This window comes from Mus caroli, chromosome 8, assembly GCF_900094665.2.
Source record: "Mus caroli chromosome 8, CAROLI_EIJ_v1.1, whole genome shotgun sequence".
Taxonomy (NCBI): Eukaryota; Metazoa; Chordata; class Mammalia; order Rodentia; family Muridae; genus Mus; species Mus caroli.
In genome coordinates, this window is record NC_034577.1 from 85,884,507 (window position 1) to 85,910,099 (window position 25,593).

The 25,593-nt window shown below is 47.6% G+C and overlaps 1 protein-coding gene across 2 annotated transcripts; it reads left to right on the forward strand.

The window, feature by feature from the left end:
* Positions 1-1,178: 1,178 nt before the first annotated feature.
* Herpud1 (homocysteine inducible ER protein with ubiquitin like domain 1) lies at positions 1,179-10,223 on the forward strand. 2 transcript variants are annotated; one of them, XM_021170084.2, is made up of 8 exons: positions 1,179-1,671; positions 4,255-4,332; positions 4,423-4,494; positions 5,615-5,745; positions 6,591-6,713; positions 7,032-7,382; positions 8,649-8,754; positions 9,448-10,223. In XM_021170084.2, exons 1-8 carry the CDS (start codon positions 1,231-1,233, stop codon positions 9,610-9,612), a joined length of 1,467 nt encoding a protein of 488 aa, XP_021025743.1. In that variant the 5' UTR covers positions 1,179-1,230; the 3' UTR covers positions 9,613-10,223. The 2 variants fall into 2 exon arrangements, with proteins under 2 accessions (XP_021025743.1, XP_021025742.1); XM_021170083.2 differs by having other exon boundaries at positions 1,184-1,671; positions 4,420-4,494.
* The last annotated feature ends 15,370 nt before the right edge of the window (positions 10,224-25,593 follow it).

Consider the following 25,593-nt stretch of genomic DNA (forward strand, 5'->3'; position numbering starts at 1 on the left):
TTCTGCGGCGTGTCCCTGGTGGGCCACTGGCAAATGCCCAGCTGTGGTGAGGTGCAGGGTGTCCTCCAGAGAGACGCTCACGTCTCAGCCCCAGAATGTGGTGGCATTTAGAAATATCTCTGTGAAAGATAATCGTTAAGATGAGGTCTTTAGCCACTACAATGCGAATGATACCCTTATAAAGGGGGCAGGGGAGAGACTGGACAGAGATATGCATAAAGATGATGCAGATACATTCACACATGTGTACGTGCACCCACACACGTGCACACCCTGAGAATGCCATGTGATCGGAAAGCTTGAGATTGGAAAAATACTCCCCAAAGCTAAGAAGTCCCAAGGACAGTTAGCAAACCTGCAGAACTTAGGAGAGTGGTACAGATTCTGCCCCCAAAGAAAGCAATGCTGCCCTAACCCCTGGTCGCAGACTTCCAGCCTCTACAGCTTCAAAATAAACTTCTGTTGCTCGAGCCTCCAGTTTACGACACTTTCTTATGGTTGTGTGACAAACTCACATAATCATCTCCCAAACAGGCCCCTCCTATCACCTCTCTGACCTCTGTAAGCTCCTGACATGGCTGGAAACCCAGGTATCCCAACAGGATTGGGACAAAGATGGGTCGGGGCAATGCCAGTTTTGTTTTTCAAACTCAGAGGAAACACTGGAGCACTGCCTCTGGTCAGGTTTCAGGTATCTGAGACCACTGCTGTGCTTGTCACAACCCCAATTTAAAAGCAGCAGATGTTGTTAGTTCATAAATGATGACCCTTTCCAGTGTCTCCTAGAGGGCTTGTCAATCAAGAGGCACTTAGTGCCATTCATAAGGGGTACGTCCCACACTTGATGCATCGTTAAAGACCAGGGCTGCAGGCAAATTGGAAAGTGCCCGAATCCTTCATCCTCTCAGCTCAGAGCAACACAGGTCTGGTTTCTCTTCGCTTCTAAGGCCTGGCTAGTTCGTAAGGCTTCCCTGGATGCCAGGCTGCGGAGCCACTCGGGAAAATGCAAGCGGACAGACGTATGCCCAGGCGCCTGGGGTCAGAAAGGGCGGAGGGCCGCTTTGTGAGGGCACAATTTGCAGAGCCTGTTGATCTTAGGAGGCAGGCAGGCCGCCAGGCTCAGGCACCGCACGCACCCCGCGCTAGGAAGCCTGAACCGGACCAGCGCCCCAGAGGGCACCCTGACATGGCCGCCGAAGACCCGCTCCCGCGCCGCTGTCGGGACTCAGGATGACGCAACCACGGCGGGTTGCATCAGCCCGCACCCTCGCGCTTAGCCCGCCTCTCCTCCGCCTTTCTCCGGGCGCTGATTGGGCCACGTTGGACACTGACCTCTGTCTCAGCCAATGGATGGCAGCCACAGAGAGCGCTATCTGCGGAGCCCTGGCACGGGGCGCCCATAAAAGGTACCCGAGACGGGGGCGCGTGTCCCAAAGACGCCAAGTGTCGTTGTATGGTCTCAGACGGCTGCGTCGCCGCCCGTTCGGCATCCCTGAGCGCAGTCGAGCCGCCAGCGACGCAGACATGGAGCCCGAGCCACAGCCCGAGCCCGTCACGCTGCTGGTGAAGAGCCCCAATCAGCGCCACCGCGACTTGGAACTGAGTGGCGACCGCAGTTGGAGTGTGAGTCGCCTCAAGGCCCACCTGAGCCGAGTCTACCCCGAGCGCCCGGTGAGTGGGACCCCGGGGTACCACGCCTGCAGGGTTGCCTGAACTCACCTGTCACACACCACAGGGCGCGAGTCACCTTCCTGCCCAACCGTCTCCTGTGCCCCTCTGCTCGCCCTAGCGCTTGTCATCTCTTCTGGGCCTCCACCAGTCCGCGCTTGCCCTCTTCTAGCCCCTCATCTCTTCACCTCCCATTACACCTAACTCCCAAGGCTGTCACACATCTGCCCCACGTCCCTGTACCCCCTCCTCATCCTCCCAGGGAAACAGTAATTTGACCTTAATGAGTCATTTCCCCATCCGAGTCCCAGTGACCCTCCACAAACTACTAAGTGATTGACTGGGTGTTCCCAGTTCGGCTTGCATCTGATGGGTAGAAATAAGAAAAGTAAATGTTGCCAAACGAGACTTCTGGGTGTACCGAGGGCAGACGAGTATATGTGCCAGCTTGGGCCATTGGCTAGAGGGTGGGGTGCGTGCTCAGTCACCAACTTCTGAAGGTCCCACGCCCATAGGCTAGACATGGCTCCTCTCCTGCAGCCTTCCGTTGGCCGCCCCTCCCTGTCGCGCCGCACTTAGTCTCGGGGAGGAGCCCCCTTAACTTTCTAGCGAAGGATGACTGAGAAAGGAAGCCCTGAGTCTGATTTGATGACAACCGTGGGTCAGTTAGGAGACTTTCTTGTTCCGTGGGGTTCCCCACCCCTCCCCCGCCCCCTTTGGTTGACACATCTGTCAACAGCTCCTTAGCCCCGCCCACCCCTCCGGTCCCTGCCACGTGACGGAGGCTGTGCGCTGGACCTTCCTGTATTTACTTTGTTCTCTGATGTTATGTAAGTGTCCACGAGTACAGTTCTGGATCCGACAGGAGAGGGCAATCGGGTGGCTGCAGATGAGGACTTTGAACAGTGTGGCCTTAGAGCTCCAACCGGCTGTGGCGCGTGGGTTTCAGTTTGTTTTTGTTCCGAGTTGTCGGGAATGTAAACAAGGCTTTTCCTTTTAGAATTGGCCAGGAACTTTATCACTTTGGGTGTAAGCGTCTAAGCCCCTGGAACTGGTCGGGGCAGTGTGCAGGATCTCCGTGGTTGTTTTCAAGAAACCAGGTGTTCTTGTTGGGAGGTGGCAGTTAGGTGCATAAATGATGCTCCTGTCGGGTCTGGTTGCATCATTTGTAAAAGCTGTTTTGAGGCCTGTTTTCCTCAGGCGAGGAACATTGGGCCCCTTGGATTTGAAGACCTAAGCTGGTAAATACCAGTAGGTCTCCTGGGTGTACAAATCTGTACCTTACAAAAATACCGGGAATGGACGCAGTGGTGCGCTTCTGTCATGTCACTGGAGAGGCCAAAGCAGGAGGAGCATGTCTTGCAGACTGGGCTATACATAGTGTGAGTCTCTCAGTAATTAAGGAAGAAGGCATGTTCATGTTTTTTTTTTCTGTAGTAGTACTTATCATTGGGTGATGATAAAAGTTTATTATAGTTATTTGCTTAACATTTTATTTTCAAATTGGCCTTCCAGGTGAGGACAGAGGGTCAGTTTGGTTTTTACCGTTTGCTGGTGGTTGGTTTCACATTTAGAACAGCATTTTGCAAATTGGTGTGCACAGCATTTGTCGGTAAAGCAGTCCAAACAGCGTGGAGCACAGCATCCAATATGTGTTTTAGGTGTAGTGTCAAAAAGTCCTTATGGATGTTGATAAGAAGATGCAGGCTTCCTAATAGTCTGAGGCTGGCCATAAACTCTTGATCTTTCTGCCTCTACCTCTCATGTGCCAGGCTTGTGGGCATGTGCCACCATGCCTAGGTGGGTACAGTTTTCCTGGTCTTTTGGGAAGCAGTGTTTTGAGATAGGGTCTCCCTAGCCAGATTTGCTTGCAGCTCATTCATATCCCAGGATGGCCTCAAACTTCTGCCTGAGCTACCTTTTTGCTGAGAGTCTAGATATGAGCTCAGTTTTTTAAAAATTTAATTTAATTTAATTTTTATTTCAGGCTGTTTGGAAGGAACATCTTAATTCCAAGTTTTGCTTAGTGGGTTATTCTGGTGTGTAGGCTGGTGACCTGTGGGGTAATAGCCATTATTTTGAGGCCATTGCTTTTAAGGACATACTTTTAAAAATATGGCTTAGGAGAAATTTAAAAATTGATTTTAGAGATGAGAATTATAAAAAGGCATATGGACTCTGTGTCCTTAAAGTCACTGGTATAGAGGAGAATATATGGGTTGGACTCTTGATTCTAGCAGCAGGTAACATCGGGTGGCATAGAAGAAGACTGATCAAAAGTAAATTGTTTTTTCTCTGGCTTTAGAGTTCATTGCTGCCAAAGCACGAAATACAATTTGTGTTTTTAGTAGCAGAAAGCAGTTTCCCTGTGAATAAGAAGTAAAGTGGCATAGTTTTTATGAGCTAGGGGGTCATTTGCTTCCCAAATTTATTTGCATATTTGAGATTAAAGTCAAGCACTTCCTAAATAAACGTTTTATATATGAGAATTTTTCTTTAAAAAAAAAAAAGTCTTCCCGTGGTGGCAGGGGAAAAAACTTGTTGGAATCTAAGCTGACGTGTGCTTTTCTTTCCATTTACGATCAGCGTCCAGAGGACCAGAGGTTAATTTATTCTGGGAAGCTGCTGTTGGATCACCAGTGTCTCCAAGATTTGCTTCCAAAGGTATTTGTAGTCCTTAGCTCTTGCTTTGGGGTGGTGTCGAACGCTTGTGTTTGAAGTCAGGCCCTGAGGTGTCTCTTGTTACATCAGCAGGAAAAGCGACATGTTTTGCACCTTGTGTGCAATGTGAAGATTCCCTCCAAAATGCCAGAAACCAGCACAAAGGTATGGCATCTTTTTATGATAATAGCTACTTGTGTCTCTGATTCTCAAGGGAGGGAGAAAGGAAGTTGAGTAAAACCGAAGGGAGACTTGATCGCATTTCCCCAAGGCATGCCAGGTCTCAGAGGCTGTGTTCTCAGCACACTAAGGGCTGAGCAGACTGCTGTTTGTGTGCCGTGTGCAAAAGCAAAGGCAGTCCCCTGACCTGAGGTTGCTGTGTGCCCAGAACACAGCGCCAGAATGGCACGTGAAAGTGGGGGTTATAGAAATGAACACATTTCCCAAAGGAACTTTATTTATTTTCAAGACAGTGTCTCTCTATGTAGTCCTGGTGTCCTGGAACTTACTCTGTAGATCAGGCTGGCTTCAAATTCCCAAAGATCAGCCTGTCTCTGCCTCCTGAGTGCTGAGGTTAGAGGCCTGTGTCACACCCACCTGGATAGGAACATGAATTTTATAAGGAGTAGAGAAGTAAACATATTTCCTGTAGAAATTTCTGTCAGGATGACTTGGGTAGGGAAAGACCACAGTCTTCATTACATGATCTCTAAAGACTTTGTTTTGACAATAAAACACATTTGCTTTTCTTGCTTATATGTGCACTCTCCATATTCTAGCGTGGTATTTAACTTAAATTTGTATTTCACTTGTATTTCTCACAACTTCTGAGTATCACATGGAAAATTCTTTTTCCTTTACGTTGCTGCCAAGTTATATGTGCACATCCTGTCTGTCACATTGATTTCTAGGCCTACTCCTGGGTTTAACACTGTACATTTTAGCTTCAGTGGGAAGCATTCTCAGTAATAATAGCTGCATTCAGAAGATTTTCTGAGACTACAGTAGAAAAACATGGGTTATCTTTTTTATTTGTATGTGTGTCTCGATACTGGTGTCTGCATAGAGAGCTTTTGCTGGGGCTTGAACCCAGGACCTCACGCAGGCAAGGCAAGAGCTCTACCACTGGGCTACATTCCTCAGCCCTAGTATCTGTATGTTCATTTTGTCAGGTTGTGGGGTGGGGAGAGGGCTATAAGCCACTGGTAGCAAAGTAATTCTTTTAGCTTGATTGCAAAGAGTTGCATCAGGCCCTTTGTTCTGACGTTTATGTTACTTAATTTAGGGTGCTGAATCCACGGAGCAGCCGGACAACACTAATCAGACACAGCATCCTGGGGACTCCTCAAGTGATGGTTTACGGCAAAGAGAAGTTCTTCGGAACCTTTCTCCCTCCGGATGGGAGAACATCTCTAGGTGAGTGTCCATGAAGAACACGATTGTACTTCATTTGTGTCAATATAAAAATAAGGCGTATTTAAGCTGGGCATCGTGGCGCACTCCTTTAATCCCAGTACTCAGGAGGCAGAGGCAGGCACATCGCTGAGTTCAAGGCCATCCTGATCTCAGATCGAGTTCCAGGACAGCCAGGACTTACACAGAGACAGGGGAGTGTGGAGGGGAAGTACACAGCCCCTCAGCTTCTCAGATGCTTGCTCCCAGCAAGGGAAGGAAGGCTGGTGCATGCCTGGCCCAGCACAGATGTGTCTGAAAGTCCAGGCCTGTTCCTTTGGCTTGTGAGCTTGTACGAGTCCCCTAGTTTTCTGAGCTGCACTTGGGCTTTCTCTGTAAATTAGGGTGGAATCTTTCTACAAGGCTGTTGGGTATCTATCAACCTGTGTGGGATACCAGATGAGCAGTAAACACAGAGAGGGTTGTCACGGCACTCAGAAGCGCCACAGTGTAGACTCTTACCCTGGGGTCAGGGAGGACTTGGGCACTCCCCTCTAAAGCATGATCCGTGGATTTAATCCCGAGTGAGACCTGAGAGGGGAAGCGTTAGTCTGTTTGCACGGCTGTGCAGAAAGCGTCCAGCAACTCCCTGCCAATACAATGAGACTCCAGGGCAGGACGGGGCTCTTGTTTCCCATGGGATCTGATGAGCCACAGCGCTGCTGTCCTCGACTTCCAGGGTGCATCATAGAGATGGCTACTGTGACATCTGTCCTGTCTCTTTGACTGTTATTGCTGATTATAATTTAGTATTAAGCTTGTCATCCTGGACTAACTCGACATGTTCTTTTGTTTGAATCTGCGTACAGGCCTGAGACTGTCCAGCAGACTTTCCAAGGCCTGGGGCCTGGCTTCTCTGGCTACACAACGTATGGGTGGCTGCAGCTCTCCTGGTTCCAGCAGATCTATGCAAGGCAGTACTACATGCAATAGTGAGTCCTACTGTGGGTGTGGCTGCTGGGAATGGCAAGAAATCCCATCATTGCCATTGTGTCAAATGGAGAGACAGGTGTGTTTTCCCGACTCCTAGAACCCTGTCTTTTGTGGTTCTGGATGGAGTAGGGTAGAAACGATAGCAGCTTCAAGACTTGTCTATTGATGTAGAATTAGTTCCAGATACGCTTTGCGGTATAGCTCTTCTTAGAAAAGACATCATATAGATATGATGTCTAGTACTGCCTAACCTGCGGAGAGAGCCTGTCTCCATGACACCCTGCCTTCAGCTGCATCTGCTTCTGTTTTTATTTTAGCTTAGCTGCCACTGCTGCATCAGGAGCTTTTGTCCCGACACCAAGTGCACAGGAGATACCTGTGGTCTCTACACCGGCTCCGGCTCCTATACACAACCAGTTTCCAGCAGAAAACCAGCCGGCCAATCAGAATGCAGCTGCTCAAGCGGTTGTCAATCCTGGAGCCAATCAGAACTTGCGGATGAATGCACAAGGTGGCCCCCTGGTGGAGGAAGATGATGAGATAAACCGAGACTGGTTGGATTGGACCTATTCTGCAGCAACATTTTCCGTTTTCCTCAGCATCCTTTACTTCTACTCCTCGCTGAGCAGATTCCTCATGGTCATGGGCGCCACCGTAGTCATGTACCTGTAAGCACGTGGGCTCTCTCTACCTTTACTGAAAATGACACTATATTGTCACTTGAGTATAGATAGATTCTTTCAGCCTGTGACCCTTAAAGGAGGTGTGTTTACATTTTTGTCACTCTGGCACTTTTTGGAATGCAGAAATCCTGTGTTAGCAAAAGAAAAATATTTTCATCGTCTGGTCGGTGGATAAATGAGCTGTCAGACTCATGAAGTACAGTACAGAGCCACCCTGAAGCATAAGAGGCTGTGTTTGTTTCCAGAAGGACAGGGTGTCCTTTATCAGGCCGTAGCTGCCTTTCAGGACAAAGTTCAGACAGCGTCGTCACAGCTATGCAGGGCCAGTGACCCTTCGCACACCCTGTGTTTGCTCCAGCTGCCAGCTGGAGATAATTCTGCATCTTTCTCCCGGGGACATTTGGCAGTGTCTGAAGGATTTCCCAGCTAGGGGGCTGGTTGTAGTTAAGTAGGTGACAGGAAGATATGCTTCAAAGTTTCCAGCAGTGTGCAGGAGAGCTCACCTGGAGGACATAGCCCCAGAAAGCTTGGCCTAGAAGGATAGGTCACTGGTTAGAACGGAAAGAAGGAAGTTTTCCTTTATAGTAAAATTGGGTTTTATTTTAGTTTTTCAAAATGTAAGAAGCACAAGCATTCTTAATATTTTGTCTTGAAAGTTGAATTTTGTAGATTTTTTTCCCAGTTAAAGCCTTTTATCAAACATTTCTATGTCTAGAATCAAATATTTCTATGACCAAATTAAGGTTGTTATTATATGATATATATATATATATATGGAGAGAGAGAGAGAGATACACACATACACATATATATGATTACAGCAGCTTTATATATGATTATATCTACCATATCTGTTGAGTTTGGTTTGCTTTGATGCTGTGAGGCTGGAGTTGAACCCTAGGCTGCCCCGCCTCTCTCCAGGCAAGTGGGCACTTTCCACTAAGTTATAGCTTCAGCTCGTCCCTTTCTCTCTCTCTCTCTCTCTCTTTTTTTTTTTTTTTTTTTTGAGGCTGGGTCTTGCTGAGTTGGTCAATAGCATTGACCTCACTCTGTAGCCAAGGCAGAATTGCTATTACTATTTACTGCCGGTGAATAAAACACACACCCCCTGCTTTTAAGGACCAGAGGCCTGAGAGAATCTAGGGGCTGGCAGACTGGCTGCACAGGTAGTATCGCGTAAGCTTTGGGGCCTTCAGATTCTTGTGTGAATCCTACAGTGACTTAGCTGAGATGTTTGTGCTTCCTTCAAAGGCACCACGTCGGGTGGTTTCCGTTCAGACAGAGGCCAGTTCAGAACTTCCCGGATGATGGTGGTCCTCGAGATGCTGCCAACCAGGACCCCAACAATAACCTCCAGGTACAGGCCTCACTGCCCAGCCCGCTCTAGTCCTGAGCTTGCAGACTTGTAAACTAGTGGTTTGCCATTTTTTAAGGCTAAGTATTTTAGGTTTTTTTTTTTTTAAATTATTCTTATGGCAACTATTTTTAAGACTTTCAATATTCTATATAGGCATATGGCAATTGGGATTTTTGCATATGTAATGATGGGGGGTTGACCCACATTTTGAGAATAAGAGATATGTAACTGTATACTTAACTATGGAAACTGCTGGTGGATAGTTATTCAAATTGACTGGGTACATAACCACATCTCAGAATAGATTTTCGTCATAAGGCAGATTAATGCATAATCCTGAAGGGTATACTTTATCACGGAAATTGCCTCTGTAGTCTGCTTTTAGAACACTGAGATGCCAGATTGGTCTTTCAGCTCAGGGCATGGCCCAAATTAGAGGACTAGTTAGCGTGCAGCAAAGTTAATTACTATTTGATAGTAACCGAAGGCCCCTTCTCTGACGCTGGCCAAGGGAAGTGTTTGAACTATGGAAGGTCAATTGTAGATGTGCTATAGAATTGGAGAGGTACCTCCTGTAGCCAAGGGCTCATCCCCAGTGCTTGTCAGCCTGCCAGGCTTTATCCAGACCTGACTTCTTCAGGATAGGTGTTGTTCTAGACCCTAATCATTTTTTTGTTGTGTCTTTGCCTATAGGGAGGTATGGACCCTGAAATGGAAGACCCCAACCGCCTCCCCCCAGACCGCGAAGTGCTGGACCCTGAGCACACCAGCCCCTCGTTTATGAGCACAGCATGGCTAGTCTTCAAGACTTTCTTTGCCTCTCTTCTTCCAGAAGGCCCACCAGCCCTAGCCAACTGATGGCCCTTGTGCTCTGTCGCTGGTGGCTTTGACAGCTCGGACTGGATCGTCTGGCTCCAGCTCCTTTTCCTCCCCTGGCGTGGACTCGACAGAGTCATTGAAAACCCACAGGATGACATGTGCTTCTGTGCCAAGCAAAAGCACAAACTAAGACATGAAGCCATGGTACAAACTGAACAGGGCCCCTCATGTCGTTATTCTGAAGAGCTTTAATGTATACTGTATGTAGTTTCATAGGCACTGTAAGCAGAAGGCCCAGGGTCGCATGTTCTGCCTGAGCACCTCCCCAGATGTGTGTGCATGTGTGCTGTACATGGAAGTCATAGACGTGTGTGCATGTGTGCTCTACATGGAAGTCATAGATGCAGAAATGGTTCTGCTGGTTCGATTTGATTCCTGTTGGAATGTTCAAATTACACTAAGTGTACTACTTTATATAATCAGTGAATTGCTAGACATGTTAGCAGGACTTTTCTAGGAGAGACTTATGTATAATTGCTTTTTAAAATGCAGTGCTTTCCTTTAAACCGAGGGTGGCGACTTGGCAGAGGTAAAACCTTTGCCGAGTTTTCTGTTCAATAAAGTTTTGCTATGAATGACTGTGGCAGAGACTCCCATTGTCCTGGCAAGCTTGCTGTGTCTTTTGTCACTGGAGAATCAAGAGTTGAGCTGCTGATTCTTAAGTAACCCAAATGCTTCTTTCCTAAAGGACTGTTTGTGCCAGCAAGGGACGAGGCTGCTGCAGAGGCTCTTGGTAACCAGGGCTGTGCCTCTTGTGTGGCCTCATTTCCCACCTAAATGTCACCAGCTTATGTAGGAGCCCACCAAGACTAGATTCCCCCAAATTCAAGGGACTGGCCTAAGTCTTTCTTCTGAGAAACTTCTATTTCAACTGAGAGAGGAAAGGATGAGCCTGGAAGGTTTTAGTCACCAACCCAGGTTCCTCATGAGTGACTTTAAAGCTACATCTGCCCTGAAAACAACCCTAATGCCTGGGTAGCTATAGGCAGAGACTGCTACAGCACACGGTGTTCTCTCAATGTGAGAGATGAGGCTCTGGTGGCAGAAATACAAAGCGGGTTAACCTGGGGTTCTGTGATGTGCGCCCACTAAGCAGAGACTTTGAGTGCTCTGGCACAGGGGTTAGAAAGGATTCTAACTGGTTAACAAGAACATGGACCCAAAGGTGGTCGCTACCAGAGGAAACAGAAGTGCTGGGGCTGCCTTAGTGTAGTATAGAGGAATGCTCCCTAATGCTGATGGAGTCTGCAGTGTTAGAGGAGACTTCTCGGGTATGAATTCCTCATCAAAATGGAGTGTTGTGTCTATGATAAAGTCTTATGCCAGTGGTCCTCACCCCTGATAAACCCCCTCTGTCTCAGTCTGCCCCTAAGCCCTCATGAAAATTCCCTATGATTGGCTGTCAAAGGAAGCACCCACAGACCTGCTTCAAAGAGGTCTGCACGGTAGCTCCTGGAAAAGGACAGCTACTAGCCTAGTGTCTGTCTGTCTGTCTGTCTGTCTGTCTCTCTCTCTTTCTCTCTCTCTCTCTCGTATCCCAGCATCCCAGAGAGATAACAGTGGTATAGGGAACTCCTTGTGGGCAGAACTTTAGGTAATCATATATTTGGGGGAAGAGAAATAGCCAGAATCACAAGTGTATACTGATTAGACCTTGTTCATAATTATACTGTGGTGTATACTAATTATATTGTGGTATATGCCCATTCTGTATATGCTGGTTATGGGCTAGGCTGGTGGTTTAGCTGGTTGGGCAAAGACTCTGAAGGGACATGATTGAGAAGCTGGTGACAGGAGCCCTGGAAAGAGGCATGAGCAGGCAAGATTTCATGGTACCTGTACCCTATGTGAATTCTCACTAAGGAGTGATGGGCACAAAAAGGCTTTTAGAAAGTGGATGGAGTGTGTGTGTGGGGGGGCGGTTGGGGGGACCTGTTTGTGGATACCAGCTAGGCTCCTTCCCTCATTCCCCCCTCCCACCACCACCATTGTCCCAGTGGCTCATGAACAAAGTATCAGGGTGACAGGGATGGAGGTCTTGCCTAGATTCAACAACATGAATTCTACTAATGGTGGACCTGCTTGCAGCCACCACTGAGCGCTCAGTCTTCCAGTCACAAAGGGATGGTTATCAAGCCCTTTGTTTCTGTGTGTGGAGAGCTGTCTTCTCTGCTCAGTGTTTCATGCCAATGCTATTCTGTCTTCATGGTATTCTGTGCAGCACCACTTCTGATAAGGACCTCCTTCTCAGTACATGCAGGGGGCAGTGGGTCGACACTCAGTCGGATTTCCTGCCTTATCCTATTCCCTGTTGCACTGGACCAAATAGTGTTCACTAAAATACATCCACAAGGAGCCTGTGAACCTGATTTGGAAATGGAGTATAAACAGAGATAATTTGGTTAAGATGAAGTCATATTGGACAGCCTACTAGGAACAGGAAAATCTGGACACTGGGAGGACAGTCTCATGAAGACAGGTAAAGACTGGACTTACACTGTCAAATAATGCATCGCCAGCAGCACCCAAAGCCAGAAGGAGCAAGAAGTGATCTTCCATGGAGATTTCAAGCACGGCCTGCCTCTGCTGATGCTATTTCACACTTACCGCCTACGCTGTGAGGACATACACCTGTGTTGTCTTGCAATGGCTCCTGATGATTTGTTATGGAAGCCTGTATTCTGAAGCAGCTGGGGAGTGGCCTTCTGTGGACGCAGTTACAGCTCCACCATGTGGCCGTGCCTTGAAAAGTGGGGACAACGTCCACTGAGGGGTTGTATGCACGGAATCAGCCAGGATGGAGAGTGACTGTGCCCTAGTGAAACCTTTGCACCTTGGCCCAGCATCTAGAGGGCATACATAGGTCATGTGGCATATATAAGATTCCTAGGACTTCATAAGAACCTCAACCCCCAAACCAGGAGGCCTGAAGACATTCTTGAGTTCTAGAGGCTTGGAGTCTGGATGTGTTGGCAGGTGCTCCTAACAGGGTTCTGATGGAAAATCCATTCTGGACCTTTTAGTGTCCTAGCAACGTGATGCTCTCTGGCTAAGTAGCTACACCACTCCCCTTTCTTGCTGTACCATCACCTGGCCCAATCCCCTCCTCCTGTGCCTCTTCATCGTCATGTTGTCTTTTAAGGCAATCAGACATTGGATTTAAAACTGAAAACGCCCCTGTTTCCATAAAAGCACACACTCTGAGGTTCTGGATGGATATAGATTAGTGCGTGATAAGTTCTGAGTCTGTCCCCCCCCTAATTTTCATGTTGAAAACAATCTCCAAATTCATATATTGATGGTCTTTGGGGGTGACACCTTTGGGAAGTAGAGTTAGGTGAGGTCATGAGAGTAGGGCATTCTTGATGGGATTAGTGGCTTTCTGAAGTAGACCCCAGTTTATAGCTCCCTAGTTCTGTCCATGTGAAGGTCCTTCTCCATATCATTATGTAACCAAAGGCCCTCCTGACCAGGTGCTGGCACCTTGACATTGAGCCCCCTAGCTTTGCTGAACTGTGAGCTACAAAAACCTCTCTTCTGTACAAACTATCAGGTTGCATTACTCAGTTTTAGCAACAGAAACAGACTAACGCAGGAGTAATTTAGCTAATCAACTCACAGCAGTGAGCGATTAACCTGGGTGCCAAGCATAACAGGGCCTGGCTGCTTTGGGCTCCCTGTGCCTTTGCAGTGACAAGAAGGAAGCTACCCTATTGGTTGGAGTGATAGATACTGGCAATTGAGAGGGAATTGGGCCGCATGGCAGAGGTAGAGGGGAAGATGGGATATGGAAGCCACGTCTCCGTACTGTCTCCTTTCCAAAGGGGCCATTGCATCTCAATCCAGGCGGGATTTAGAAAGAAGAACTGGGTCCCCTCAACAGGAAGTGAAGCCCCTGTGGCCATGGTGCTCCCTCAGCACAGGAAGGTGGAGGACTCGGTGGAGGACGGAGATGAAAGCACCGCGTGCAGTCATGTGGCCAGCTTCCTGTGAGCAATGCCATTGTCAAGTGCACATCTTGTTTTAATGTGAATAGCTGATGGGAACTTGTAGGTGACACATCCATGTCCCTCTGTTTCCCTCCCCCTCTTACCCTTTATCATCTAACATAAGATACTAATGAATAGTTATAATTTATGCCCCAGAATCTAAGCCTCAGGTTCTCAGGGAATGAAGCAGCCATTTGTAGGGACTCTGCATATCCTCCTGCAGAGGAGGTCTGAGTGTTGCTACTGCACAAGGGATAATTGCCATTTCTCTGGAGGTTAAGGATGGCCTAAGGAGATGTGTGTGAGTGTCAAGTTGACAAAAGAGAACTGCACTGCTCCAACTCAGCCTGGCTGAGTCCAGGTCTCCAAACATAAACAGTACAGTCTGGCTTGTACAGATAGAATGCTGTGACCAGGTGCCTTTAAATCAAGGGTGGTCCTCCCTAACCAGGGAAGGCCCACTCACGGGCTTGAGGTCTCCTCGGAGAGGAGAAATTAGACAGCTTTAACTGCCTGAGGTCCCTCCATGGCAGGGCTGTCCAGCAACAAGCCCAAAAGCCCACAACAATACACACGCATCCCAGCTGCTTCTGCTGGTGGTACCTGGACTGCTGAAGAGTCTCAACTCCTTGTTCCTGTGTATCATGTTGGCCAACACAGGTTGCCTGGTAGGCTGGTATCTGTAGGAAGAGATAGGCCTCAGTGCAAAGGCTTGAAGTGAATCTGAAGCTTCAAATGGTGAAGAGAGCTGGGGAATCAGGTTGGGAAGATGTCTCCACTCATTATCTTTGTGGGAGAGGAGGCATGCCAATCAGCCTGTGACAAAATACCCAAGAAATTCAACTTATCAGCAGGAAGTATTTTGCCTCATTGTTTCAGGGGGGTTCAGACTACATCTACTTGGCTCCGTTCTCTCCAGGGCTATGGTAAGATGGAACACAATGACAGAGTGTATGTAGGGCAAAAATGCCCATTTTGTGGAGTCCAGGAAGCAGGGAGGGAGATAGGGGAGAAGAGAGTGGGAAAGGGTGTATTACAGGGAGGAAGAAAAAGGGACTAAAGAGAGGGAGGGGTAAGGGAGGAAAAGAGGGAAGAGAAAAAAAATGAAGAGAGAAAAACTAAGAAAGAAGCCAGGGATAAAATATATCCAACCGTCAAAGGACTCACTGCTCTGGGATCCGCTTCCTCCAAGGAAGCCCACCTGCTTAAGTTCCCATCATCTTCCAGTAGCCTAGTAAGCTAGGAATCCATCAGTGGATTGGTCCACCAGTAAGGTCAGGGCCTGCATGATTCAGTTAGTTACTTCCCTCTAAACAGTTCAGCATGGAACACCAAGCCTTCAATGCAGACCTTTGTTAAAGCACTTGGGATCCAATACACGAAGGTGTATGTACCCAAGGACAGAGGTGCTTACCGATATCAAGGTGTGGGAGCCACAGCTGGCTGGCCAGAACATAAATATGTGCACGGTGTTACCCACACTCAGCACTTGTAAACCCACTTGGTGTTTACATCCTGGTAAACCAATAGAGATTGCACAAGGGTGCAAGTAGATACAGAATGTGGAAGGAAGAAGAATTATGATTTAGTGAATAGATGGTAGTGATCTGGTGGGTGTGTATGCTGGGGGCAGGGGAGACTAGACAGAGGTCTGGGAAAGCCCTGAGGAAAATGAACAGACTAAAGAACTGCAAATGCCCTGGGCAAGAGAGAGCTTGGCACGACACACGTCTTTCATGATAGCGTGTGCTTGAGGCTGAGCCAAGAGAAGTGGTAGGGTATGAGGCCCAGAGATGGCTCAGTGGTTAAGAGCACTGACTGCTCTTCCAAAGGTCCTGAGTTCAATTCCCAGCAACCACATGGTAGCTCACAACATCTGTAATGGGATCAGATGCCCTCTTCTGGTGCATCTGAATGCAGCGACAGTGTACTCATGAAAATAAAATAAGTCAATTTTAAAAAAAGAAAAGAAAAGAAAGAAGTAGCTAAGGCAGGCTGGGGCCAATGGAAGAGCAGTGAGCCGTGAAGTTTGATAGCGGTATACTCCGTGGAGTTTAAGAAGGAAGAGGGAAGATGAGCCAAGTGACTCGTGAAGACAGTTCCTCCTCATCCTCCCTACATGGGCGGGTAGACAATGACAATCCCAGAGACTGTATCAGCCAGCAGCATAGCTCTTAGGTTATGAACACTTTGTGTTTCCCTTTAAAAGAAAAACTTAAAAAATAATGTGGGGGTGGGGTGGGGTGGGGGGTGGGGAAACGGTGTTGTCATAGGCAGTTGTGAGCTTCCCAGTATGGGTGCTGGGAATCAAACTCGGGTCCTCTGCAGGAGCAGTATGTATGCACACTTAACTGCCGAGCCGTCTCTCCAGCTGGTTCTCTTATGTTCTTAATCGTCGCTAAAGAACACATCTCCTAGCGTAGCTCCCTTATGGCCGGAGAAAGGATGTCAAGATCAGGCCTGCTGCATCCTTATGGATCAGGTATAGCAAACCTACTCAGAGCCAGCTCATGGAGGGGGATCATTACCAGATCACTACCATCTATTCACTAAATCATAATTCTTCTTCCTTCCACATTCTGTATCTACTTGCACCCTTGTGCAATCTCTATTGGTTTACCAGGATGTAAACACCAAGTGGGTTTACAAGTGCTGAGTGTGGGTAACACCGTGCACATATTTATGTTCTGGCCAGCCAGCTGTGGCCCCCACACCTTGATATCAGTAAGCACCTCTGTCCTTGGGGACATACACCTTCGTGTATTGGATCCCAAGTGCTTTAACAAAGGTCTGCATTGAAGGCTTGGTGTTCCGTGCTGAACTGACAAGAAGACAGCAGAGTGCCAGCCAACGTTGATGGGCAGCATTGGGAACGGGGGCACTGTGACACCACCTGGTACTAGTGGCAGAAGACAGTGGGAAGGTAGAAGGTTGTTCTGAGGACAGCTGGCTGGTTGGGGCTGACCTGAGATTGTTCCCACAGAAGGACAGTGGAGTTGACACAAGAGGGCCTGTTTGTTTCCCTTAGCAGGGCGCCTAAGGGAAGTCACACTGCCTCCCGTTCCCCTCAGATTGACAGACACTAGCTCTGCCAAGACCAAGTCCACAAGGCTCCAAGGAAGCCACGTGTGCCTTCTAAAGATCTCTCTGGTGGCACAGGTGTAGGGTAAGCTGAATGAAAGACACATTTGTCTACTGTGTTATTTTTTTAAGGTATTAAGTAAATGTATTCTTCGAGTCAAGTGAGGACATACAGTTCTCCCTTTAAAATCCATTTAACTAAAAGAACAGGTGAAAGGTTCTAAAAAGTCAAGCAAGCAGGAGCCAGTTGCACAAGCAGAAAAGGCAACCATCCAGGCAGTGGTTCCTGCAAGACTGACTGACAGGAGACACCCACTACCCCTTAAGGTCTCTGTGGACACCATGATCATACGAGGTGAATTCTAAAATGTGTGCACTGGGGTGCTTGCTGTGGGTGGGACTGCATGTATCTGAATGGTGAGTGTGCCTCACAGCCAGATCTCTCTGGTTATCTGTATGTAGTTGGCATGTGCTTATCCAGTACAGGGACATACTGTACACACAGGTGCCCTAGGCTTCCTGCATACAAATGTTTGTCTGGGCAGGTATGTGGGCAGAGTGTACCAGCTACGTGCATCTTGGGTGGCTGCTATTAACAGAGTCAAGGAGGTGGCAAGTGCAGTAATTTTCTCTCAGCATTCAGCATTATGGTAAGGGATATGGCTTGGTTGGAAGCCAAGATGGCGGGCCACCAGTCACCAGAGGACAGAACATATCTGGGCAGAAGCTGACCCAGTCAATGCCAACTCTCCCATTTTCTTGGGTCTTTGCTAGGTAAGATTAGCTCTGAGCTTGACTCCAAAAGTCTTGGCATCCCTCTGCCTCATCTCCATCTCTCCCGACCTCCTTCAGTCCCCTGCTTTATCTAGTGATCCCTGGCTGAAATTTCTGGAAGGCCCAGGGTTCAGAAAAAAGACTGGTTGTTATAGGGTGGATTAGGACTTTGAGGCAACTTTGGATCTTTTGGAATGCCAGGAAGGGTGCCCCTGACCCAGCCAGCTTGGATTTCTGAAGTACAAATGTCAAGGAGCAGGGCTGGCTTAGCCCTTCTGGTTCCCCCACTGTTTGGGCTCTGTTGGGAGGTCTGCACTGAGCATTATTTAGCTATCTGCCATTCCTCCTAAGGCCCAGGGCCTGATCAGAACATTACCAAACTTTGGCCTGGCTTGTGTGTAGTGTGGGGATTCATAGTAGGGACCATGCATCCACAGAAACACCAAAGGATCATTTTGGTGGTGGCTGCAGTGATCAACAGGGAGCTCTGGTCCTCCTTAAGTTTACCGAGCTTACTGAACCTCTGCTCTGTGATGAACTAGCCTTCTATGACAGGCAGGTCATCTACTGGAGGCTCTCAAGGCCTCACTGGTGCACAGACACTGGTTTGGCAGGTGCTTCTTCCAACCAGAAAGAATGACGGCACACATTGAGAACGGGGTAGCGAACTGTGGACTGGGCACTGTGCTCAGTGTCCCCCTTCCCACACAATGGCTTGTCTTATCATCACTATCTGTAGAGAGAATCTCTTATAAGCATCACCTGTCAATAAAAATGTAGTAGCCAATGTGCTAAGGCAGGAAATAGGAGGTGAGACATCCGGCTGGGAAAGAGAGAATTCTGGGAAATAGGGACAAAGGAGATTTGCTCAGGGAACACTGAGGAGATGGACACAAACCAGTCACACAGCTGAACGGGTTAGAATAAGGGAGATAATCTCCCAAGAATGCTGAGGAGACAGACATAAGAAGACAAGGAGAGGAAACCAGCCACAGAGCTGAGCTCAGGTTAGAATAAAAGGGAACATAAGTTAGGAACTAGTCAGAGAACAAGCCAAAGCTATGTCATAAGCACTTATTAATAAATAATTAGTCTCAGAGTTGTTATTTTGGAGAATTAAGTAATTAGGAGGAAAAACTAGATTTTACAATCCCTTTGAACGAAAAATCCTGAGGTTTTAAGAAATTCCACAGCTGCCAGGTATGTGGCTCTTCCGAGGCCAAAGCTGGGCCCCTATAAGACTATCATCTGGTAGTTCTGCTGTTTCTTTAGAGATCCTTCAAGCTCATAGCCTACTATACCTATGATCAAATGTGAAGACCTTGGCAGTCCTGTGGGTCTCAAGGATAACAATAGCCCCACCCCAGTCTTTCAACTTAATAATTTAGTGTCTGTCCTTCCAGAAAATTCTCTACACAACAACATACACACACCCAGGGTTGGGCTTTCTGGTTTATAAAAATGAGACTATGTCCTTACCCATGCGACCACAGATTCAAGAACCTGCAGACAAAATACTGATCTTGGTTCCCAGAACTAAAGTAAAACAAAAACCAAACAAACAAACAAAACAAAGAACAAATCTAGGAATGGCTGCTGCTTGCTTGTAATCCCAACACTCAGAAGGCAGAGGCAAGAGGATCCTAGGAACTTGATGACCAAGTAGACTTGCTTACTTAGTGCATTCCAGGCTAGTGAGAGATCTTATCTTTAAGAAAGTGTGGAGGTTGTCCTTTGGCCTCCTCATACATATGCATACATATGCGTGTGTACCTGCACATACATATGCATACATATGCGTGTATACCTGCACATACACATGCATACATGTGCATATGTACCTGAACATACAGGAACACATAAAGTTGCACTCATGCTAACATGTATGTGGTTAGGTTAGGTTGCTCCTCTCTATTGCCCATTCTTTTTTNTTTTTTTTTTTTGGTTTTTTGAGACACGATTTCTCTGTATAGCCCTGGTTGTCCTGGAACTCACTCTGTAGACCAGGCTGGCCTCGAACTCAGAAATCCGCCTGCCTCTGCCTCCCAAGTGCTGGGATTAAAGGCATGCGCCACCATGCCCGGCTCTATTGCCCATTCTTGCTCCTCCCTGATGCTTGCTCTTCGTCCTCTCTAATACCCACTCTTGCTCCTCCCAGATGCCCACATGCTTCCTCACAGCCAACACTTATTTCATGAAAGAAATTCATTACTAGCTTTCTTTTTCAAAAAAAATTTTAAATTTCTTTTTTTCTCTCTTTTTCTCTTCTTTTATATTTATTTATTTATTTATTTATTTATTTATTTAGGTTTTTCAAGAGAGGGTTTCTCTGTGTATCCCTGGCTGTTTTTTTAAATAAATATTTTTTAATTAGGTATTTTCTTCATTTATATTTCAAATGCTATCCCAAAAGTCCTCCATACCCTCCCCGCTCCATGCCCTGGCTTTTAAATTTCTTTATGTGTAGGTGTATGGAAGCACTTGGAAGTAAACCTTGAGACAAGGTCTCATCAAGCTCTAACTGGCCTAGAACTCACTCACTGTGTAGACCAGGCTGGCCTTGAGGTCAGAGAAATCTGCTTGCTTCTACCTTTCAAGTGCTAGGATTAAAGACAAACACCACCACACTCGGCTCCACATCTTTTGAGACAGTCTTTTATTGGCCTGAAGGGTACCAATCAAAAGGCCAGGAGGGTAATCTTCTCTCTTGACGGATGATGAAACTGTGGCTCACAGTGGTCACGTGGGCCCCATCACCGTTGCTGTTCTTCTCCCTTTCCCCTGTTTCAGGCACTCTTGGGGGCTGTGCTGGAGAGAGCGTGTCACTATGTGGTCAGCAGACACTTTGCTAGTGGTCACAATCTTGCCCACCACCAGGAGAAACTAGATGGGAGTATAAGAAAGCTGTGGGAACCCTATAGGTGGAACAACAATATGAACTAACCAGTACCCCCAGAACTCATGTCTCTAGCTGCATATGTAGCAGAAGATGGCCTAGTCGGCCATCACTGGGAAGAGAGGCCCCTTGGTATTGCAAACTTTATATTCCCCAGTACAGGGGAATGCCAGGGCCAAGAAGTGGGAGTGGGTGGGTAGGGAGCAGGGCTGGGACGGGGCGGAGGGTATAGGGAACTTTCAGGATAGCATTTGAAATTTGAAATGTATATAAAGAAAATATCTAATAAAAACTTATTTTTAAAAAAGCTGTGGGAAGCCTGACTCATGGCCCACAATGTGTTAGAGGCCTTCTCCATGGTGGTTGCTCTTTGAAGATGGAACGTGACTGTTTCTGGCACTATACAGATAACTCGCAGGACCTTGGAGTTTAAGGTTCTGTGAAATCTTTCAGTTGTGTCACCTGGAGGAACCTCCCTGAGCTCAGATTGTTGAAGGTAATAACTCTTGTAGGGTTATCACGAGAATGGAATAAGATGTGTATGAAGGGAGAGCTACTGTGCTTGCCAGTTTACACTCAATTCAATCAGCATTAACTATGCACTTCCTATGTGCTATGTGCCTGAGAGCCTACTGTGTGAAGACACACCCCAGCTATGATCCTAGATTGATATGCTGACCACTTAGTAGGGGTTTCTGGCACAATCTCTCAGAGCAGTGGGGAGTTATCATGCAGGCAGCAATCACAGGAACACCTAGGTCAAAGAGGTGGAAACAGGACCTTCATTGAACAGATGTGCAGAGGCAATAAAGACTTGTCTCACACACACCCCTATCAAATAAGTTTGCTTTGGAGTAGAAAGTCAAATTAATTTATCTCTTTTTTTTAAAAAAAAAGACTTATTATTTTTAAATTTGTGTGTGTATGTGTGTGTCAAAGCATGAGAGAATGTATGTCTGTAGATCTAGGTATGTTCATGTGTTGGTGTTCACAGAAACTAAAGGTATTGGATTCCTTGGAGCTGGATTTACAGGTAGTTATAAGCCAATAGATAGATAGATGGATAGACAGACAGATAAATAGGTGATACAGAGATAGAAACAGACAGACAGATGATAGATAGATAGATGATAGATACATTGATAGATAGATAGATAGATAGATAGATAGATAGATGATAGATAGATAGATGATAGATAGATAGATNGATAGATAGATAGATGATAGATAGATAGATGATAGATAGATAGATAGATAGATAGATAGATAGATAGATAGATAGATAGATGATATAGAGATAGATGACAAAGAGAGACAGATAGACAGACAGGCAGGCAGACAGGCAGGGTTTTGTATAACCCTGGCAGTTCCTAAACTTGTAATGCAACCCACAAATAACCTTGAACTCCTAATCTTTAATCTTCCTGACTCTACCACACAAGTGCCAACTTTACAAGCATGTGCCATCGCACCCACTTCTGTGCAGCCCTGGGAATCAAACCTCGGCCCCTGAACATGCTAGGCAGACATTCCAGCAACTGAGCTATATTTCCAGGCTTCCATTTGTATTTTCAAAATAATAGGATAAATATGAGAGTTTTCAGAACCACCGGAACTCTTCCAAGGTGAACGATGCTGTGTTAAGTGACTGTCAAAGGACGTGGCCAGGATGGGCTCTGACATTGGGAAACAGGCTGCAGTAGCTGAGGTCTGGGCAAACCCAGCCTCCACTGTAGTCGGAAGCTCCCGCTATTATCCCAAAGCATGGGGGACGGAATTTAAATGGTCAGGCAGGCACTGAACCCTGGACCCCTGGCACCTATGTGCTCTGTAGCTGCACCTTCTGCATTATGTCCCACTGGAACAGAACTTCTTTGCCTCATGGGGCTTTTGGGGGCTTTTAGGACATTCAGCATGAGCCTGGGTGTGATATAGAGATATAGAGGTAGAGACAGACAGACAGACATGATATAGAGACAGACAGACAGACAGACAGGCAGGCAGACAGATGATGTAGAGACAGACAGACAGGCAGGCAGGCAGGCACAGACAGGCAGATGTATGATATAAGACAGACAGGCAGATAGACAGACTATCTTGTTCCTTGCTATCGTCTGGAGCTAAGAACATAGAGGCATCACAACCCTAGTGATTCAGAAATCCAGGAAAGTTTGATTCCAAGAACTGTTATAGCAAGGGGATCTTGAGAAGGAAGCAGTATGGGGGCCTAAGGTATGCTCTAGCCCCTCAGAGATGGGCAACTCTTACAGATGTAGACCCAGGACCTGAATGTCTAAAAGAGGCTGTCACCTACTGCTGTGTGGCCTGTGGCAGCTCCCCTCCCTCTCTGCGCCTTATCCTCATCCTCAAGACAACAAAGGGGTAAGCGACAGAGCACAGTGCTCTCTCACTGGAGTATCCCAAAGTGCAGGCCGTGCAGGCGGCTGGGAAGGTGATATTCTGGTACCGCGGTACGGTTGGAATGCTCCAGAGGGCCACTGTCAGGCTATCAGAGGTCCTTGGCCTTTCAGAAAACAGTGAAGGAGAGATTGGCAGCAGCAAACCCCAGATTAGGTCACTGTCAGGTGACTTCTCTCTTTGTGGCAATTGAGAGATAAAGTTTAGCTGAGCAGCTTGCGGGGCAAGGGTGGAGAGGGAGAGGGAGATAGGGAGGGGAAGGAGAAGAGGAGAAGGATGAACTGTGATAGCAGGGTGAGGGGCAGGGCTCCCCTTTCCCTTCTGACTGCACATTCAAAGTCTGTCGTTCCCTGCTAGATTTCAAATAGCCAGATGCATGGTTTGTCCAGGGTCCTTAGTCAATCTGTAATTCAGAGAACCTGGGGGAACTGGGTTAGGGACAAAGATGGGGATTGTGTGTCCTTGGTGATGGGGCCAACCTATGGCCAGAGTCAGGCATCTGTCACCAACTGCTGTGTGACCTTAGCCCTCCTGCTCCCTCTGGGATTCAGCCTGATGAAGATAGGGGGAGGATAAATTGTGTTATCCCTACAGGACATTCTATAGTAATCGTATTGGGAGCTGGGGTCGGGCACAGCTGGGGTGCCATTTTGACTAGAATCACAAAGTCCCTAGTGTTGGGAGGTACAGCCTGGGGTGTGAGCAGGGTCTGGGGAAGAGGTTCCGTGTTTCCTGAGGACTGCCCCCAACTGGAAGGCTTCATCCCAGAGAGGCTGAACGGTGGTCCAGGGAGGGCTGGTTGAAGGTGAGGCTTGCCCGGCTCACAGGCCCTCACTCAGTGCTCTGTCTAATGAACAAGGAGACAGCCAAGGTCATCCAGACAGCCTTCCAGAGAGACTCCTACCCAGATATCAAGGGCATGGTGGGTAGGAGGTCCATGATGCCCCTTGTCTGCATCAAGTATGGCTTGCACACAGCAGGGCTGGGGCTGGAGGGGAAGACCTTGGGACCTACTCTGGCCCCAGAGAGGAGGAATAGCAGACCTGAGGAGCAGACCTGACTGGCATACTCCCCCCTGCTTTCAGTCTGTCCAGCTGTAAGTGACCCCGGAGTAACTGGCATGTACTAACCTCTGAAAGCAGCCCCAGCAGGAGCCAGGCCTTGGTGACCCCTTTCTACTGTTCTGGGAAGATGAAGCAAAGAGAGGCCATGTGCTGAGATTTCTGAGCCAAATGGCTCTCCTGACTTGATTGGGTTAATGGTCAGGCCCAAGAGCAGGCTATGAAACCTCATGCCTTATAAGGTGCGTTTTATTTTTTCATGGTTGCATCTTCCTAAAGGCCCTCTAAACAAATAAGAAAGGAGAGACTGGAGAGGCAAGGCTGCTTGGGGAGTCACACAGTATATCTTGGGGGTCATACAGTATATCTTGGGGGTTATACAGTGAGGTTGGCACATCTGAATTATAAGTTCAGCTCTCAGGACCCAACTTTCTGTGTCTAAGCCCTAAATCGAGGATAGACACTGTTCTTGGACCCCCCCCCCCAATTTTTTTTAAAATCAGCATCCTCTTCCCTAGACTCTTAAAACAGACCCAAGACAATGTGACCAGCTATATGTTGGAAAAGGAACCTGTCCCTCTTTAGAGCCACTACGGTGCTAGCAGTGCTGGAAGCCACTCTGAGGACCACTACAGCTGGAGTGAGAGGGACATGAGGCAGTCAGGTCCCTGTGTGACCTTGGGAGTCAGTTTCTCTCTCTCTCTGTATAATGAGAATAATGACATCCTGGTCCTATGTCACAATAGGCCAGAGGCTGCAAAAGTGTCTCGGAAATTGTTAAAAGATATGACCTTGCCAGGTATGATGTTGCTCAACTTTAATCCCAGCACTCGTGAGGTGAAAACAGGAGGATGTCTGTGAGTTAAAGACCAGCCTGGTCTACACAGCAAGTTCCAGAACAGCCAAAACTACATAGAGAGAACCTGTTAAGACAGACAGACCTACAGATAGACAGACAGAGGCAGAGAGCCTTTAACACATTGACAGCAGTCCAGACTAGATTGCCAACAATAGATTTTTATTCCTATGTAAGTGTTGCCCACACAGGTATGGCTAGATGACTGGGGATCAGAGATCGGCTGTGACTGACATCATTGAGCACAATGGGGATGCTTTACTCTGTTGCCTATGAAAGGGACATGCACACACACACACACACACACACACACACACACACACACACACACACACAGGGTAGGGGGGCTGAGTGACAGCAGCTGGGCCATCTTGTGGCTCACATGCTCCAGCAGATCCACTGGAGAGCAGGTGTGGCTAAAGCATGAAGCTCCCAGTGTCCTGCAGGCCTCCCAGCTGGTCTCTGCCCTCTGGTTCTTTTTCTCAAAGTCCCCGCTGAGGGCCTCCTCTGACCACATGTCCTCCTCAGGTTCACCCAAAGCCTGGCTCCTCTCTGTGTTCAGGGTTCTTCCAGGCCCGCTGAGGCCACCTTTCACCCAGAACTCCCCTACTCCTTCCATCAATCTCCTCCAGGAAGCGTCTGTGCTCATATCCAGTTTGCCATCAAAAGGTGAGAGTTTGGTGACTTTAAGCAGTGCATGCTTGCTATCTTAGAATTGTAGGATGTCACTAGGATATAGTCAAGGTGCTGGCAGGGGACTCTTCTGAAGCTACAGGGGGCAGGAGGTCCCCTGCCTTATGCACTTTCTAGAGGCCATCCCAGGTGAAGACTGCTGACCCCTGTATCTCTGAGACTAGCAAGGCTGTATCTCTGCCCGTTGTCCCT

What these genes read in the sequence shown, in the direction of transcription:
- Herpud1 (XM_021170083.2), top strand. Translation starts at nt 1,231, where the DNA reads ATGACGCAACCACGGCGGGTTGCATCAGCCCGCACCCTCGCGCTTAGC. An exon ending in TGCCAGAAACCAGCACAAAG is followed by an intron (nt 4,495 to 5,614) that starts GTATGGCATCTT and finishes TACTTAATTTAG; the next exon opens with GGTGCTGAATCCACGGAGCA. An exon ending in GGATGGGAGAACATCTCTAG is followed by an intron (nt 5,746 to 6,590) that starts GTGAGTGTCCAT and finishes ATCTGCGTACAG; the next exon opens with GCCTGAGACTGTCCAGCAGA.